The sequence below is a fragment of the Leptosomus discolor genome, chromosome 10 (assembly GCF_034619465.1).
Source record: "Leptosomus discolor isolate bLepDis1 chromosome 10, bLepDis1.hap2, whole genome shotgun sequence".
NCBI classification, from domain to species: Eukaryota; Metazoa; Chordata; class Aves; order Leptosomiformes; family Leptosomidae; genus Leptosomus; species Leptosomus discolor.
This window is the reverse complement of record NC_141400.1, coordinates 21,931,018-21,950,382: the sequence shown is the minus strand read 5'-3', so window position 1 is coordinate 21,950,382 and position 19,365 is coordinate 21,931,018. Positions and strand designations below refer to the sequence as shown.

The 19,365-nt window shown below is 52.0% G+C and overlaps 1 protein-coding gene across 1 annotated transcript; it reads right to left on the bottom strand.

Annotated features, from left to right (window-relative positions):
- Window positions 1–686: 686 nt before the first annotated feature.
- LOC147414813 (uncharacterized) lies at window positions 687–8,961 on the bottom strand. The gene is made up of 9 exons (XM_086470850.1): window positions 8,927–8,961; window positions 7,953–8,052; window positions 7,243–7,441; window positions 6,935–7,044; window positions 4,422–4,493; window positions 3,016–3,096; window positions 1,648–1,682; window positions 1,402–1,537; window positions 687–1,269 (listed from the first exon to the last, which is right to left on the bottom strand). The coding sequence occupies exons 1-8, from the start codon at window positions 8,959–8,961 to the stop codon at window positions 1,525–1,527; spliced, it is 645 nt and encodes a 214-aa protein (XP_086326976.1). The 3' UTR covers window positions 687–1,269; window positions 1,402–1,524.
- Window positions 8,962–19,365: the final 10,404 nt, after the last annotated feature.

The window sequence follows — 19,365 nt, the reverse complement described above, 5'->3', positions numbered from 1 at the left end:
GAGAGGAATTCAATAGAACGAGGGACAGGAGAGCAGTCGAACTGAAGGAGACCAGCCCAAAATACAGACGCATCCTCTACAAACCAGAGTGATTTGAATACTTAACACCCTATAGAAAGACAAACAGATACGATTTCCAACACATTCTTAGCAGAAAAGCAACTGCTCTTGCTCATGTTTGACGCCCTTCCTTACAGCGCTGCTGCAGGACAAGGCTGTACACCCCCATCTAGATCTATACTTACACCTGTCTCCAAAATACACAGTTATTTGACTCTGCTCCCCCACCGCCTTGTTCTATCATGTCACATGATTAGAAACGAAGTATTTCAGAGCGCTCTGTCAAAACACAGGGAAGAAACTCAGTAACATGCAGCTGCCTCTGGCTTGGAAGAGTTAGAGAAACCCCTGACCGCTTAAGTACACCTCATAAATTACATGCTGTACTGATTCGGCAGCGAGTTTAAACTGCGCTAGTCATTCTGCCAATTATACAATTTTAACTTTCTCTAGAGTTTCATGTATGATAGGAAAAGATCAGTGAAATACAGATCCCCCACATGGTTTCACTCATTAAAAAGAAAAAAAAAAAAAAAAAAGAAATTCAAATCCCCAGGGCTGCAATAGGTAAGGCCACCAAACAGGACCAGCAGATGCGATAAGGCTTCTGGCTGTACCAAAGCACGCAGAGGAACATTTTTTAATTGTATAATCGTATCTCGACTGTTGCAACCGAGAATGCAAAGACCAGCGACGCCATCCACTTTTGGAACACCTGCTGTGCTTCGGTCTTTGGAAACAAATTGACTTTTCTGTTGTTTTGTTTTTCAAAAGAGGGCAAAAAGTCTCGCTGCTCATGACTTTTACAGCCAAGCACACAGAGTCCGACAGGCAGTTCGTACAATGCAATTTCTTTGAAGGAGAAAGATTTCCATCCCGGGAAAATCTCTTTTCCAACTGAAATCAAAGTTATGCGCTGCAGGACAACGGTCCCCGGTCCCTCAGCTTCACTTCCAGAGGGCTGGGGACCCGCGTCCATCCTCAACAGAAATCACATCAACTAACCCAATTACTCCTGCAGTTACCACATTCCTCCTCGTCGCCTGCAGTAAAAAAAAACCCCACACACCGCTGACAGCGGTAGTTGTCACACGGGTCACCACAGACCTCCTCGAAACACCCTCCTCCTCAAAAGGAACATGGTTTTCCGCTCAACAGCTCCGCATCGATTCCCGTGTTGGACGCTGCAGCCGTCATCGCTTGTGGCACCTAAGGTAGCAATAGACACAGAAATACCGTCACACTTGGGAGAAATCACAAGCCCCACGCTCCTCCTTGCTGCTCCTTAGCTCACCATGTCAAAAGCTCACCCAACTCCAAAGGCAACTAAGTAACACCTACACAACCGCACAGAAACGCTTGACCGAGCCGCCGCAGGACGCTCCACTTTCGGACGCCAGCCCGGCTGACAACTGCCTCGCCTCCTCAGGCCGCTGGCTGGCATGTGGCTTCGCCCCTCCGAGGCTACGTGCGTGACCTGCGAAAGCCAAAACAAAAAGCACGTGCTGAGATACCACCCGAAACCACAGCCTGCCCGGGCCCATTCCCCTCTCCTCCTCCTCTACTTCGGCCACCCACCCACCCTACCTCTGCCAGCTGCCGCGTTGAGGCTCAGGTGCCACCTGTAAAACACAACCAATAAGGGATGCTTATAAACTTAATGAACAACACAACGCCTGAAAAGTAACTGCACTGCTGCAGCCCAGCAGTGCCAGCTCGCCTCGCCCCAGCCACCCGCGGTGCCGATACCTCGCTTCGCTCGCTGCTTTGCGCCTTCGGAATACAACAAACCTACCAAGACCTGTCAGCTGCTCACACAGCCACCAGCCGCATCTGCCCGCCGACACCGCGCGCCAACCCACCTTCTTACAGCCGCTCCCCTGCCCCTCCTCTAACCCTTTGGCACACAGCTCGTCTCACTGCATCTGAAAACGGCATCGAACGAGTCACCCGGATGCGGAGCAACAGCTTAACGGTTCCGGAGGTCTCCTTTCCACGTAGGAATACCCTCTAGACTCCAACAACAGCCAGCCATCACAGAAAACCAAAGCCAAGGCAACACCCGGCCCTACACATATGACCCTTAACACCTTCCGCCCCAGAAGTCAAACGCCGCGGCCCCTGATGAAAAGATACAGCTGCAACCGCAACGGTGGACGCGCGAGAAGCCGGGCCCCAAGACCCAATATCCACAGGACGCGGAGAAGTCGTCATCCCAGAAGAGGGCTCCATGAGAACAGACTGCTCGACAGCGGATACCCTGGCGCATCCCGGACCGCCCGTCACCTTCTCGGACACAAGACGCGCTGGACAGATCTGCATGTGGAGCTTCTCGCGCGAGACAGGGAGCGCTCGGTCGGCGGTACGCCAGTGAGTCGAGGAGCACGAGACCCTCGGTGCGGCTACTGATGCGCCCGCCTACCGCAAAAGAATAAACCACCGGAGGATCAAGACCCCAGTAATGTGCGGTATAGCGCACACGGAACAAGTACCACCAACCGCCTCCTTACCACTAAAGGCCTCGAGGAATCACAGCGGCAGTCGGCTGACGGAAAAACCACGGCAGCTCAAAGATCTAACACAGGCACCTTACAACCACAGAAACCGGTGCTAAACACACAACAGGTGAAAAACAACACGGAAACGTAACTGCCATGACCAGCACTACGACACGACTCATCAGGCGCATCATGAAAAAGTCAGAAACGGAGTAACAGGAAGGCTTGCGTGCCCAGGCCTACGACAGAAGACAGACCCCGGCCGGAGACTGTTACCAGCGCAAAGAACACAGACCCTCTTCTCTGAGAAGTTCTAGAGAAGATGCCTTCTCGAGAAACGCTCAAACTCCATATACAGGCGAGTACAAGATGCTAACTCTAACCCCCACTGGAGAATCTCACCATCAGTCCTATCAAGAGAGAAAAACCAGCGTAGATCAAGACACCAGCAACTTACACAGCACGCAGTAAAAACAGTGGGAAAACAAACCAAGGTTCCATCTCCCATAGTCAGGAATTCCAGGAAAACGCAATGCATCTAAAATTAAAAAAAAAAAAAAAAATGGCAGGCTATTAAACCATTTTGCCACCCCCAAACCCTCAGCGGAAAACCGCCAGCCTGAAACAACAAAAACAACTGCATACAAGGGTACTTTCTACTATGCCTACAGCCAAACCTCAGCCGGTCCCGAAACTCTTCCCTCACACCGACGCTTCCACTTCTCGCCGTGACCAAACCCCCGATGCCCGCACAGCCCAGCTGTCTCCAAGAGCTGCTGCCAGCGACCTGACCAGCAGAGCGCCCGCACCACAGCAGCCCCGGAGCAGAACAGGCTCCCTGTGCAGAGGCCGGGGCTCGTACACCTGGGGTCCTGCTCACCGCCCTTCCTGCAATCCCCTGGGAAAGGGGCTGGGGCGACCCCTAGCAGACACAAGGGCGGCCAGAGGAGCAGCGGGGAGTTTCCTCACCTGCCTCCGTGTTATGGGGTACAAAGCGCTGAGCAAAGACAGCGACCCACACCGCAAAGGACAACACCTGCTCTTCTACTGCATCTGTGGCACCAGCAACGAGACCGGGCAGGGAATTAAACTAACGGAACCACTTTAACTGGGAGAATAAGGACAGAAACCTGAGCCAGATGCAGTCAGCAACATCGCCGGGGAGGAACCGGCAACCGAGTCCTCAGCGCTGCCCCTGGGAGACATAAAGAACGGCCAACTGTTGTCCACAGCGACGGCCGCCCCTTTCCCCAGGCAGAAATCCCTCCTTCTGCAGGAGCTCCTAGGGACACCCCCTCCTGCCCCAGACCAATGCCAACAGCACCCGCGCTTATGGGGCAATAAAGCACGTTCACAGGTCAGCTTGCTGCCGTGAGGGCAGGGTCTGGGGTGGTCGGGGGCTACGGGACAGGTGCTGGAGCTGTGGGCAGCTGCATGGTGCGCACAGGCTGGAAGACTTTTCCAGGGGGTGGGAAGGCCTCCAGGTGCCCAGAGGCAGCCATCTGCCCCTCTTCCTCCTTCCTCTCCACCAGCTCAGAAAAGCTCTGGGAGCTGCCCTGACGGGGCCCGACGTCTGCTGTCAGCACTCTCGGGCAGGCGTGCCCTAGCAGCACCATCCCCTGGGGCTGCGGCCCCATGACACAGAGCGGCCATCGCCATCAGCCTCGCTGGCTCTCTCCGGGGCTCCTCCAGCCCCAGCCCGCAGCTGCAGCCGTGGCCCCTTACCCCCGCTGTGTACCTGCTCCCATAGACTCTCTGACCGCCGCTCAGCAAGTACAAAGGAGACAGAGCGAGGGTTTATTTGCAAACGCATCTAAGTGCCAGGAACGCACCTGCTCTGGGGCTCCGAGCCCATCCACTCACCCTTCCCTGGGACCGCTCGGCAGTCCACGCTGGGGCAGCGGGTATGGAGAACGAAAACACAGCCATGGGGAGCTGGGCAGAGGAACAGAAAAAGAAAAATAAGGTGAGGGAGAGGAACCGAGGAGCAGAGAAAAAGAGGTACCAGGAAAAGAACAGAGACAGGGAGACACAGATAAAGAAAGGACACAGAGCCCTGCAGGGACATGGTGCAAGGAAAACGGAGTCAGGGAGCCGGGCGGATGAAAAGAGCGTGCTCACCAGCCCTGTGCCCAGGGGGCAGCAGCGGCCTTTCCTCACGGGGAGGTGGCAGTGGGCACGGTGGCCCCATCCCACAGGCCCTGCAGCATCGCGCGGCTGTTACCGGCAGCGCCCACCGGCAGGACAGCCTGCTGCTCGCCGGATGCAGCGCTGAGCATGGCGCCCGAGCCGAAATGGAGTGAAAAGGCAGAGAGGGAGCCAGACAGAGAGCAGGGGGAAAATCCAGACAAGCTACAGGGGGCAGAAGGAGGAATTAAAATCTGGGGACAAGGAGCTGAACAGAGAAGGATGGCAACAGCAGGGAAGAGCAGCTGGTGCAGGAGTAAGAGGGAGAAAATAATCAACAGGGACAGGGAGCTGGATACAGAGGGATGGAGAAAGGCAAAAATAGGGGTGGGGTAGAGGGCAGAGAGTAAGAATTAAAAAATGGGGGCACTGAGACATAGAGATGGAGAAAAGAAAAAAGTGACAGGCTACACAGCAAAGGAGGAGGAATTAAAAAACACAGACAGGAAGTGTAAAAGCAAGAAGGGGCTGGGGGGGTGGGCTGGGGACTCCAGGACACAGACACCTGACAGGCAACAGGACAGAGAGGGAGGAATTAAAAGGGAGGGACTGGGAGCTCGGAGAGGAGGAGAAAGAAAAAGAATCACGCCACACTACAGGGCTGAGAAGGAAGAAACTGAACAACAGGGACAGGGAAACGGCCAAAGAGAGCCCAAAGAAAGAAAATGTGCCGATGGGCTACAGGACAGAGAGGGAGGAGTGAAAAAACAGGGAGCCAGAGCCAGGCACAGAGATCGAGACAGAAAAAACAGCCAGGAGCAATGAAGCGGGGGGGGGGGGGAAGATGTGAGGATCTGGAGCCAGACAGAGAAACAGCAAAAGAAAATGACAGCGACGGGCTCCAGGGAGGAGCGGGAGGAATGAAAAGACAGAGACGAAGGGCCGGACCCAGTGTGACACACGCAGGAAGCACAGCAACAGCTAGAGGGCAGAGAGGGAAGAATTAAAACACAGGGACAGGGGGCCAGAGGTGGGGTGGGGAGACAGATAAAGGGGGAGGGCGCAGACAGAAAGACAGGCTACAGGGAGAAGCAGGAGGAATTAAAAAAATGGGATCCAGAGCCGGACAGAGAGAAGGAGAAAGCAGCACAATCACCACAGGCTACAGAGCCCAGAAGGAAGAAACTGAAAAACAGGGAAGCGGGAGCCGTCCAGAGAGAGATATGAAGAAAGGGAAGATAGCGGGGAGCCGCCACATGGCAGCAAGTGAAGGATTAAAAAGGTGGGGCAGGGAGCCGGACGGGGAGCGATGGAGAAAGAAACAAAGCCCCACGATGGGCTACAGGACAGAGAGGGAGCAACTGAAGACTCGGGAAAAGGAACGGGACAGAGAATGGAAAAACAGTGATGGGCCACAGGGCAGAAGGAGGAACCACATATGTGGGGAGAGGGAACCAGCCAGAGAGAGATGAGGACAGAGAGATAACAGCAGTGGGCTACAGGGCTGAGAGGGAGAAACTGAAAAACGGGGACCGAAAGTCAGGAACAGGAGAGACGCAGAAACACCAAATCGCAACAGGCCACAGGACAGAGAGGGAAGAAATAAACATCTGGGACCAGGAGCAATCTACAGAGAGACGTCAGGAAACAGAAGTTTCAAGAACAATGCGTACAAGGCAGAGAGGAAGGCATTTTTAAAAGTGGGTAAAGACAGGGACAGGGAGCCCGACAGAGACAGAGAGAACAAGAAAGCAACAACGGGCTGCGAGACAGACAGGGAAGAATTGAAAAATCCTGGCAGGGAGCCAGACAGGGCGAGACGGGAAGGAATGAAATTGCAACATGAACTTCGAAAGCAACAGGCTGCAGGGCAGAGAGGGAGGAATTTTAAAAAATCCGGATCTTGTGTTGGACCAAGAGAGACTGAGCAAATAAAAATGGTGAGGCCTAAAAGGGCACACAGGAAGGAATTAAACAACAGGGACAGAGAGCCAGACAGAGAAAAGTCCTGACAGGCTTCCAGAGAGACAAGAGAATTTAAAACTAGAGACCAGGAGCTGGACAGAGAGAGACCAAGAAAGGGAAAAGAAAAAAAAAAAAAAAAAAAAAAAAAAAAAAAAAAAAGACAGGGGCAGGGGGAGGTGAGGGGGAATCACAGCAGCATGTGAAAGACAGGGGGCCAGGGGAGGGACAGGGAGGGCCTGGGACACACAAGTGGGGTGATGGGGCCCCGAGGGCCCAGGACTCACCGCATCTCTTGCTCTTAGTGCTGCCGGGAGAATTTGCCCATTCAGATGCTTCCTTCTCTTCCTCTCCTCCCTTCCTCTTCTGTAGGTCCGGTCATATGGTGGTTCTCCACCTAAAAGATTACATGGCTGTCTCAACTCTCACGAGACAAAGCTTCCTAGACATGTAGCCTCACTCGCTTATGCGTCACATGGCCGTACCGCGCCGTGGGTTACGCACACGGACTCTCCGGTGCACACTGGCAGGCTCGGTCTTGCCTGCAGCGGGAGGCAGCTGCCGGCCGGATGGCCTTTGATTCCTTCTTCTTTACCTTTCGCTGGCCTCTCCAGCTTCAGCCGCAGCAGCTCCTGTCCACTGCCCACAGCTAGCAAGCGCTCTGCCTGCCCCTTTTTGCCCCCATGCCGCGACAAGAGCGAGGCCAGGCAGAGACAACCCAGGCAAGACCGAGGCGGGTGCAGACAACAGCATCTCCAGGGGAGGAAGGGACACCTGTGCCCCCAGTGCAGCCTCTGGGAGAAAAGAAGAAGAATCAGTGACCATTATGACCGTAGATCATCCCTGGCCAAATCGCCTCCTTCCACAGCAGCTTCTGGAGATGCCACTTTTTCCCTGCACCGCAGCTAATGGCATCCACGTTAAGGCAGAATCAAGTGCATCCGAGGGCCAGCTTGCTGCCATCACAACAGGATGACCTGGGGAGACAGGCTGCAGGGGAGGTGCTGGAGCTGGGGGCAGCTGCGCGGAGCGAGCTGGACCGGGGAAGGCTCAAGGGGAGCTCTGGTGAGTTGGGAAGGCACCCGGCGCTTGGAGGGGCGTCCGCCTCCTTCCCCTCTTCCCTCCCACCAGCTCCCGGGAGCTCCCCGGGGCTGCCCTGACTCGGCTCGCCCCGAGCAGACCGGCAGCCCGCCGCAGCACGTCCCGAGGCTTCCCGTCCCGCCACCCCCGGCGGCCAGCGGCCAGCAGAGACCCCCGCACCCGCCGAAGGGGCTCGCTCGCCTCACCGCCGGCCTCGGCCCTCACCCGCCGCCATACTGCCCTCGCGCACCGCGCAGGCGTCGGCCACCGACGGCGCGCCGGAAATGCCACAGCCGGCGCGCGACCGCCGCGCTGCGGGACCGCGCTTTGGCCGCGCGGCAGCTGCGCCCGCTGGGTGGCGCGTGCCCGGTGCGGCCCCGGCGCAGCAGCCCTGCGCGTTGCGCGCCGAGCGCCCGCCCGCCCCGCGCCCCTGGGGCGGGAGGGCACGCCCCCGACGGGACGGGGCGGGGAAGGGGCGGGTCTGAGCTTGGGCTGGGGGCGAGGGGCAAGTCGGGGGGGTGCAGGCGGCCCCCGAGGGGCGGTGGGAGGGCGGTGCCGAGCATGGCGGGGCGGAGGGGGCACAAGGTCGGAGGGCAGGGGGTTCGGGGGGCACGTCCCGCAAAAACCTCGCATGGGGCAACATCTCCGTGGGAATCACTTGAGGGGGGACAGGGATGCGCGGGGGGAGGGGGGGGGCAGAACAGCGGGGAGGCGACCCTCTGGGCCCCGGACTCTCCCCACCGGGCAGCCCCGGCTGCAGCACCCGCGGGTCCCTGCTGGAGACAGAGCCAGAAGCCTCCGGCCGCAGGGCTGGCGCCGCCGGGCGAGCACGCTGAACGGCCGGCAGGCAAACCTGGGCGGGGGGAGCTGCCGAGCAGCACCAGACACAACCCGACAGCTCAAGAGCAAAAATCCCAAATTACGTCTCAGTGTATCAGAAAACTAACGCAGGAGAAAGCAGAGGAATTCAGTGAGAATGAGGGATATGATAGTGGTTGAGCTAAAGGAGGTCAGCTCAAAATACAACATGTCTTTTCAAAACCAGAGCCACCAGTACACTTAAAAAAATCAATATTAAGACTCATCGATACGATTTTGAACGCATTCTCAGCATAAAAGCAAACACACTTGCCTATGCTGGAAAATGTCTCGTCCCTTTCTCACGGCACCCCTGCAGGGAGATACACACACACACTCACCTCCCCGAGACCGCAGGACGACCTCGTATCGTCATCAGACTCACTGCAACAGCTACAACCCTTGACCTGCCGCCGCCACCACTGCACATCTTGCTTGCTTGGTCAATGAATGAAAATGTAAATGCAAAACTTAAACACAATAAATTAAAGTTTGAAACCTTCTTTAAAGAAAGAACAAATCTCAGTTGTTCACTTTATACCAAAAAGGCACGTGGATGTTCACGTACATCCAACAAAAATGCTAATACTACAAAAGTATTTGATCTCATGTTTGCGTTAACTGCACTCGCCTAGCTGCGAACAGATACCATTAAATCACCTGTCTCCAAAATACACCGTTTCCATCCGACTGGGGGGTTTCTTGTGCATTATGCAATTAGGAGGGACATCTGGGCAGCTGCACCGCCCAGGAAAGATGCCACCAAGCAGCCACAGAAACGCGCCATCGAAAGCCAGACAGAAATAAAGTACTTCGGAGCGCTCCCTCCAAATATGGGGAAAAACACCCGTAACATTCAGCAACCTCTCTTTTTAAACATATAGAAGAAATACCGAACTGCTTAAACACCCCTCATCAATCGTACCCTGCAGCTGTTGGGCAGTTACAGTTTAAACGAGGCAAGTCCATTTGTATATTACACAACATGAACTGCTTTTTATTTTCCTATCAGAAATTAAACTTATAAAAAGATTAGTAAGATAACAGATCCCTCATATTATTTTACTTTGGGGGAAGGGCATGGAAATCAAATCCCCAGTGCTGCAGTACTTAAGGCTACTAAACAGGACTGGAAGATTTGCTAGAGAGAGGCAGGGGAAAAACAAACAAAGAAAAAAAAAAAACCACAAAAAAACCCCAACCCACCACCTTGATTGCTCTTAGTACAGATTTCAGTACCTCAGTCAGATTTTCACATACCCCTATGAGATACTTTAAAAACTTAAGGACTGAAAAAGTAGGAAGGTTTTATCTGGAACACAGTCCGTTTCTTCAGAACTCCCAAACTCTTATGCACAGTTTCTTTCCCCTTTCAGTACCACACGATTCTCACAGAATCGATTCTCAGCAAGCACACAAAACAGAAGGCTATGCAAGCTCTTAGGAAGAGCAAATAAACAGAAGAGAGTACGCTTCGCACAGGCACAACGTGCTCCAGAACAGACCTTATTTTATTTTGAGTGTTTCTGTTGAAGTACTTCCTATCAAAACTAGAGAAGGAGAGCTGGCACGTTCTTCACGTTCACTTTAAAGTCCGTACTACAAGTACCCAGGGAAAAACGCAGACGCACGTGGCAGACGTACCTTGTCCTTACAGGCCACTCAGGATCCTTTCCACCTGTCTTGTACCTCCAGGACAGAAGAAAGGGTCACCACGGTGAAAGGGTGCCACTTGACATTCTGCTGAGAGGAAAAAAAAACCCACAAACCTAGCCACACAAAGTGGGCTATGAATCAAAAGCTTCCTATTTCGGTGAAGTTTTGCAAAGACTACAACTGAATGGAGGAAAAAGCATTTTGCATCGTCTTTGGTACAGCTGTTGCGACAGGCTACTAGAGATTTTGGTTCTTGTAGAAAACTGGGCGCTTTTTTTTGCCTTTCTTTTTTCCTTCTAACTCATTGGCAGCTTCAGTCTCACTGGATCTCCCTTCCCTAGATCGACACAGATAACTATGCACCTTTTCTCAAGCCTACATAGAGCCAGGGTTTCCTCACCCTAGACGTCCCAAGTCGAATACTTTCCTTAAAGAGTACAGTGACCCACCTGCCCTCGTCAACTGTCTCCTTGCAGAAAAGGTATGATTTTTTTTCCAGGCCGCTCCTCCAAGCCGTCAAGAACCTTTAAAGCTGCAGCTGGGCCACCCAACCTGCTTAGGGTCCCTCCAGGCTCTTGACTCTCCTCACATTTCATAGGGCGCACACTCCATTCCGTCTTCCAACGGCAGAAACGTAGTGCACTCTCAGACCCAGAGCGCATCCCTATGGACGCCCACGCACGCCTCGCCATTTCAACGAGGAGCCACCGAGCCACCCCGCAAGCACAGCTGTGGGTGCCAGACCAGTCTCACCTGCGCCCATTTCAGCAAACATAGTTTCTGAAGCTTTCAACTGAAAACCGCATCTTGACGCTGCACCGCAGCGGAGGCAATCCCTATTCAGAATGCCACGAAAATGCAGGAACGCAAACGGCAAAGTCACAGCAGCAACAGCCTCAGAAACATTTGGACCAGAAACAAGGGAGAAAAACAAAACCGGTTCAGCGCATGCACAGGAAAGCAGCAGACGGAGAAGAGGGTCGGCATCCCCAGCCCTTACGGAAAACATTCCATTCTCCTGCCACTCCTAAACCCACGCTCCTAAAACCCATCCGTTAGGTCCAGAAGTCGCAGCAGCACCACTGCAGCGGTGACAGCAGGGAACAGCAGCCCTGCCCCTGCACGGGCTATCGACCAATGCTATTTAGGCAGCAGGGAACACAAACAGAGGGGCATCTTTTGCCACACACGACCCCAAATTTCCTCAAACTTTAACTTTACCAAAAACAGCCATGGGGAACACGTTGCCAAAAACGACATTTGGCAATACAGCTTTGACGGCTGACACACACACATACACATCTTTGGAAGCTTGCTATCTGCTTCCCCTTCTTGTTGCTCTTCCTTCAGAAGCTGTAGTGTGTGTGATGGACAGGAGAACAGAAATATAGAGAATTAAAAAAAAGTACTTCTAGGGAGCTGGACAGGGGGATAGAGCAAGAGGAAAAAATCAACAGGGAGAAGGAGGTAACAAACGGCAAGACACTGGGAGAGTGAGGGGGAGGGACAGAGGAATACAAGTAGGGGCAGAAAGAAAAGTGTAACCAAAGGGAACAAATACTAGAAAGGGGACAGGACAGAGATGGGCAGCAGGACAGAGAAATGGAGAAAGAAAAAACAGGGACAAGAACAGGGACGGGGTGATAGAGGGACAGGGACCAGGACAGCAGGATAGAGACATAGGGAGTGGGAGACAAGATTGCAGAGACAGGGGTACAGGGAAGTAGAAAGAATGACAGAGAAAATAGGGCAGAGCAGGGAAGAGAGAAATGCAAAAGGGGACATCTGGCTGGACAGGGGGATTTAACTAGAAACAATGAGACAGGCAGCAGGACAGAGGGATAACAGCAGAATAACCAGGGAGAGGAAGGACAGAGGGACAATGAGAGGAAACAAGGGGCAGGGAGCAGGACAGAGGTGGAGAAAGAAGCATTGGGGCAAAAGGACAGAAAGAGAAAAAAGAAAAGACAGGAAGAAGGACGGAGGATAGAGAGGGGAAGAAGAAGGACAAGGAGCAGGATGCAGACTGTCAGCGAAAGACAAGGACAGGAAGCAAGACAAGGTGATATAGAGAGAGAAAAAAGGGACAGGGAGGCAGGAGAAAGTGAAAGGAAAAAATAAGAGATAGGGAGCAGGACAGAGATGGAGGGGAAAAAGCCTAGGATGGGCAGCAGGACAGATAGATGGAGAAGGAAAAAAAAGCACAACGGAGATGGAGTGAGAAAAAACAGGGACAGGGAGCAGGATAGAGTGACAGAGAACATAAAAAAAAAAAAGGAGGGAACAGAACAGAGAAATGGGGGGGAACACAAGGAGAAGGACAGAGAAACAGAGAAAGGGGGCAGGACAAAGAGATGGAGCAAGGGGAAAAGGATGGGAACAGAACAAAGGGAAAAAGAAAAAAGGACAGGGAGCAGGACAAAGGGATGGAAGAGGGAAAAAATAGTCATGGGTGCAGAACAGAGATAGAGGAATTAAAAAACAGAGACAGGGAGCATGGCAAAGTGACAAAAAAAAGGGACAGAGAGCAGGACAGCATCGGAGAAAAAAACGAACTCTGATGGGCAATGGAAGAGAGATATGGAGAAAGAAAAAAGTACTGAGAAAGAAAGAGAGGTATTAGGAGCCCTGTAGAGGGATGGAGAAAAAAAAAAAAAAAAAAAACACACGAGACGGAGCAGCACAAAGGGTCAGAGAGAGTAAGAGATGAACAGGAAGGAGGATGGGGACAGTGAGAGACAGAATAAAAAAAAAAACAAACCATGACAGTGAGCAAAACGAAGGGCAATAGAAAAAGAAAGAGAAGGAAGAAGGGACTGAGAAGTAGGAAAGCAGAGACACAGAGCGGCTCATATATATGCAGAGAGAAAAGGAATACCAGGGAACAGGCCAGAGATATTGTGAGGAAAACAGAGACGGATGCAGATCAGGACAAAGAGATGGAAAAGGAAAAACAGCAGTGGGCTACAGGGTAGAGACAGAGGAGAAAAAAAAAAAAAAGAGGGAGAGGGAGCAGGACACAAGAAGAGAGAGAGAGGTACAGGGGAGGAAAAAAAAACATCACAGCAGTGTGAGAAAGAGAGAGGGCCAGGGGAAGAGCAGGGAGGCCTGGGACATACAAGAGGGGCAACAGGGCCCTGAGGGCCCAGACTCACTGCAGCATTCATTCTCAGTGCTGCTGGGAGACTATGACAGGTCAGATGCTTCTTTCTCCTTCTCTCCTCCCTTCCTTTTCTGTAGCTCCAGCCACTTGGCTAACAGAATACATGCATGTCTCACAGCTTTTACAAGACACGGCTTCCTAGACACAGCCTCGCTCGCTCATGCATTATACCACCGTACCACACTGTTGCTGATGCATACAGACCTTGTGGTGCACAGTGGCAGCCTGGCCCATTGCAGACTACAAAGCACAATCTTTCTTCACCCAGAGACAGGTTCACTCTTACTTGCAGCAAGAGGCAGCTGCCAGCCAGATGGCCTTTGCCTGCTGCTTCTTTATGTTTCTCTGGCCTCTCCACCTTCAGCTGCAGCAGCTCCTGTCCACTGCCCACAGCCAGTAAGTGCTCCACCCATCCCTTTTCATCCCCACACCGTGAGGGGAGTGAGGCCAGGCAGAGACAACCCAGGCAAGCCTGAAGGAGGTGCAGTCAATGATGTCCCCAGGGAAAGAACGGACACCTGTGCCCTCGGTGCAGCCTCTGGGAGAGGGAAAAGAGAAGCAGCGACTGTTATTGCCATAGATCGTCCCTACCCAAAGCCCCTCCTGCAGGGGCTTTCACGGGCACCTCTCTGTCCCTGCACTACAGCTAATGGCACCCACATCAAGGAAGAATCAAGGACGTTTCATGTCCGGCACGCTGCTGTCACGACAGGGCTGGGTGGGGGTGTGACCTGGGGCTACCGGGCAGGCTGCAGGGGAGGTGCTGGTGGGGGGACAGCTGCACGGGGCGAGCGGGGCCGGGGGAGGCTCAGGGGCGGCTCTGGTGAGTTGGGGAGGGAGGCGCCCGGCGTCTGCGCCTGGAGGGACGTCCGCCTCCTTCCCCTCTTCCCTCCCACCAGCTCCCGGGAGCTCCCCGGGGCTGCCCTGACCCGGCTCGCCCCGAGCAGACCGGCAGCCCGCCGCAGCACGGGCTTTGAGGCTTCCCGTCCCGGCGGCCAGCAGAGACCCGAAGGGGCTCGCTCGCCTCACTGCCGGCCTCGGCCCTCACCCACCGCCGCAGATAGATCCCTCGTTCAGCGCTCCGCTATGCTGCTCCCGCGCGTGGCGCATGCGCCGGCCCCCGACGGCGCGCCGCAAGGGCCACGGCCAGCGCGCAATCGCCGTGCTGCAGGACCGCGTTTCCGCCACGCGGCAGCAGCGCCCGCCGGGCGGCGCGTGCCCGGGACGGCACCGGCGCGGCAGCCCCGCGCCCCTGGGACGGCAGCGGCGCGACCCGACCAGGAGGCAGCACCCCGCGGGCACCACAGCATCGCATTGCCGTTACCAACAGACAGCAGCGTGGAGAAGCCGGCACCAAAGCGCATGCGCGGCTCTCGACCTGCAGTACCCACTGTTGGTCGTCGGGCGCAGCAGCGCGCCACGGCGCATGCGCGACTTCCGAGCTGCAGTACCCAATGCTGGTCACAGGGTGGCAGCATCACCCCAGACAGTCCGTATGATGAGCAATGGCCGGTGCCCACATTTTATCATCCAAATTAGCTAATTCTGGGGGTACGGGGCTTATATTTCTCTGCCCTTCTACCACTCGCAGCCTCAGCAGTAATATTCGTTGCCTTGTACAAAAAAGCATCCACGTGGCTGATGCATTTCAGCCTTTTGCATTTGGCTGTTTTAAAATCCTGGTGGTGGTTTCTGTCCATGCCCCCGCCCCCCCCCATTACCTAGCAGAAGCAGCAACACAGGGAAACTCTGGAAGAGGTCCGTCTCATCGTCATTCCATCGTCGTCATCATCCCCCAGTAAGACCTAGGGATTGCTGTATCTGTCTGCATGTGACATCAGGGTGGTGGGAGTGACAGCAGCCAGTCAACAGATGCTGGAGGAGGGGTCGGGGGAAGCAACACCAACGCTATGCTGAAGGCACATGAGAAGGGACTGCTTTCTGCGAGAGGGGCTGCAATGTTTACACAAAACAGTGCATCCGAGCTGAGCACTGCCTCATCTGCAAATGAGTCATACGTTGGTGATCCTTGGGCTTTGTTGTGGTGTTTGCAGCTTTCCTCATCTCTGTGCTGTCTGTCCTCTCCCACTCCTGCAAGCACACAAGGCTTCTTATGCCTGCCTCATCACTCAGATTAGAGACAATGCATGATCTTACTTACCACCCTGTCCTCCAGCACACAAAGTAATTAGACATGAAGCAGGGAAAGCAAAGATGGCCTTAGCAGATGACTGTCAAGCCCAGGGGTTCCATCTTTGCTTTCTACAGGAAAAACAGAAGGAAAAAAAAAAAAAAAAAAAAAACACAAAACAAAACACCACCTGGGAGTAAGTCTACCATGGGGCTCAGTGCCGATACACCCATTCTTCTCGTGCAATACCTTAAGAGTCATTACCAGACAAGCATTCATTAGTCAGGTGGTGAAGGGTCAACTCCTACTGCTGCCCTTGAAGTAGCAAGTCACTGAGCAGCTGCCAACTTCCCTCTGCTTTTTTTCCTTCAGGGATAGGATTCAGATCTGATGTTTGAGATTAAAATCCTGCTCTCACATGTCTGCGCTTCTGCCTCTAAGGCATGAGCCTTGCAAGGAACTTTCACAGCTCTTAGGTCACCCACTACCTTGGTAGTCTAACTGAAGAGGTCATCCTTCCACTGGATCAAACTGAGACCTCAGACCTGAACACACAGGTGAATGCAAAGGGAGAGGTTACTGCAGTGATCCTAACCAGAGGACCATTATCTATTGAGTGGTCTACTTAACAGTTGAGGTGAAAAGGCACAAGCCTGGTGCAGTGCAATGCCGCAAATATAGCTTGGTCTGCAAGCCTGTGTTGTGCTGCATATATCCCTTGTTCACAGGATAACCTCAGCCAACTGATCATAAAAAAGGAGCCTGTAGACAGCTCCTGCTTGGCAATGGCACTTACGTGTCCTTGTCTCTATCAAAGTGAAGCAACAGGTTCTCAAGTGAACATCCTTTTGTTTGAAAGCAGAAATGATGAATGGTATTATTTTGTTCTAAGAAAATCCTGCAAGAACTCAAAAGACCAAACTGTCAGTGGAACCTCTCCACAGGCAGGAACTGCAGCACATGGTGTGCCCTGATCGGAGGTCCCTCCGACCACATGACTCAGGGTTCCCAGCACCTGAAGGACATAAGGTTATCTATACCATCCTCTTCTTCCTTCTGATATTAGCTTCAATAAATAGAATTTTAATAAATATATTCCATAGTCTGTGTGCCTTTCTTACAGGGATCACAAAGTAGTCCAGTGCATTACAGTTTCAGACCTCAAAGAATGGTTCCCAGTGTACAGTTAAGGGCTTAGAGTTTATTATCTAAGGATTTAGACCTTTCCATTTCACAATGAATTATCAACCCTGAACCCCAAAATGGTAAATTGTAAACCCTGGAACCCAAATGGTCATTGGGCATTTGAAGTTTTTGGATGAGGTTAGATTTTTAAATCCTGTGGCCCTGATCAGTAAGTAAGCAGCAAACTCTGACTGGTAAATAATGAGCCCCACAAAATAAAGTAATAAACCATGGCGCCTGAGTGAGAAACCCTCAAGAACAAACTCCAAACAATAAACCTTAAGTGAAAAATACTGAACCTTCAGTTTTTAACGTAGTTTAGAGCACATATGAGTAGAATCCATTTACAGATCCAAAGCTACATTATTAACTCAGTACTGAGGCAGGGTCAACACCCACTGCAAGGACCCGGGCTCCCTTTCCCACCAGATCTGTCTGCATTCCTAAACCTTAACTGCACAGGGGTCTTACTCTCAACCTGATCCCCTGGTGGCCTACCCAGTGCTCTGCTCCCTTACCTTGACCCACCTCCATCATGTACCCCTCCATATGTCTTTGTGTTCTGATTTTGGCTAGCACTTGAGCTTACCAACTTCCTGGCACACACACTTCCTCTCCCTCTCCCAAAGAGATCGATCCCTTCGCTGGTCCCCTGCCCTGGTAAGCAAGGTCAGAATTTTTTCAGAATTTTTTCTTCTGCTCAGAAGAAATGACTGTCCAGTGTTACATGGCCAACTCATCTGTGGAAAAAACACACATGCAGAGCACATCCCAAGACACCCTGCTGTACAAAAAGGACTGCTGAAATGTTGCACCGCAGCAAGAGTGTTCTTCAAACTTTTCTAATGAGGCAATGGTTTTATATAGATACTACATATAACACGTTAAATAAAAGTGACAGCCATCCCAATAGAGCACTTAGAACAAAGTGTCCTCATCATGCCAAATTGTGTCAGCATTAGAAGCTTACTGCCTCACCCTTCTCTGGACTCCTGCAGCAGCGTTAGATGGCTCAGTAGAAGTTATTTTTGTACGTACGCATCAGGACACTCAAAACTACCTTATTTGTTAGGGTAGCCATTAACTTACAAAGACTGTTGTGCACACGTATGCTGGATCACTAAGCATACAGAGGAAACTTCCACATGCTGTGAAAGAGGCACGTTAGGGACAGACCTGCCAACAGGCACCACATGTTCATTTCATGTTTTATTGTTTGGAATTAATGCTCACAAGTGCTAATTCATTGTTTTGCACTACATCCTAGAAGGAAGAAAATTATTTAAAAATTCATATGCTAATTATACTTTGAAGAATTAAGCTGATTGAGAAATGCATAGAAGAATTCAACTTTGGAAGAAATAATACTTAGTCAATACAAAAATCATTACAGAAAGAACATCAGAAAATAATTTAAGCGTTCATTTCCTTTTCTTCTCCCTGGATTCAAAGCTTCTCATTACAACCACAAGGTTTGATACTCCCGAGTTTATTTGGGAGCATATTCCTAGAAGGTTCGTAACTGGCTGGGGGGCAGCATCAAGGTAAAAGAAAAGTTAGATGTTAGAATTTATATACTACTCTGAATTTTGAAGCAGTGGCATTTATAAGTTGGTTAATTAAATTGACCCAACACATGATGACAAAAATTGGAATTAAAAAGCTTACTTCCCTTTTGAATAAGGCAGAAGACAGAAAATGACCTTTGAGTTAAGACAGCTTTCTTTTCAAAAAATAAAAAGACTAGCTGTTACTTCCTTTATTCCCAGACTTAGCCCCTAGCCTCTGTTACTCATTTATTACTCTCAAGAGGTGTTTGGCTCTCCTAACTGCAATAATATATTTGTAATTAGAAAAAAATATGTATTTCTTGTCTAAAATTTTGCCTACAGAAACTCTTCATAATGAAACAAGGCACCACCAGTATCAATACAGGCTGGAGGATGAAGGGATTGAAAGCAGCCCTGCAGAGGAGGACTTGGGGTACTTGTGGATGAAAAACTGGATGTGAGCCAGCAACGTGAGCTTGCAACACAGAAAGCCATATCATATCCTGGGCTGCATCAAAAGCAGTGTGGCCAGCAGGCCAGGAGGCAATTCTGCCCCTCTGCTCTGGTGAGACCCCCCACCTGCAGTGCTGCGTCCAGCTCTGGAGTCTTCAGCATAGGAAAGACATGGACCTGCTTGAGCAGGTCCAGAGGAGGCCACGAAGATGATCAGGGTTGGAGCACCTTCCCTGTAAGGACAGGCTGAGTGAGAGAGCTGGGGTTGTTCAGCCTGGAGAAAGGAAGGTTCTGGGGAGACCTTACAGCGGCCTTCCATTGCTTAAAGGGGGACTATAAGAAAGATGGGGGTAATCTTTTTAGTAAGGCCTCCAGTGACAGGACAAGGAGTAATGGCTTTAAACTAAAAGAGGGCAGATTCAGACTAGATGTAAGGAAGAAATATTTTACAATGAGGATGGTGAAACACTGGCACAGGTTTCCCAGAGAGGTGGTAGATGCCCCGTCCCTGGAAACATTCAAGGTCAGGCAGGACAGGGCTCTGAGCAACATGATCTAGTTGAAGATGTCCCTGCTCTTTGTAGAAGGATTGGTCTAGATGACCTTTAAAGATCCTTTCCAACCCAGACTATTCTGTGATTG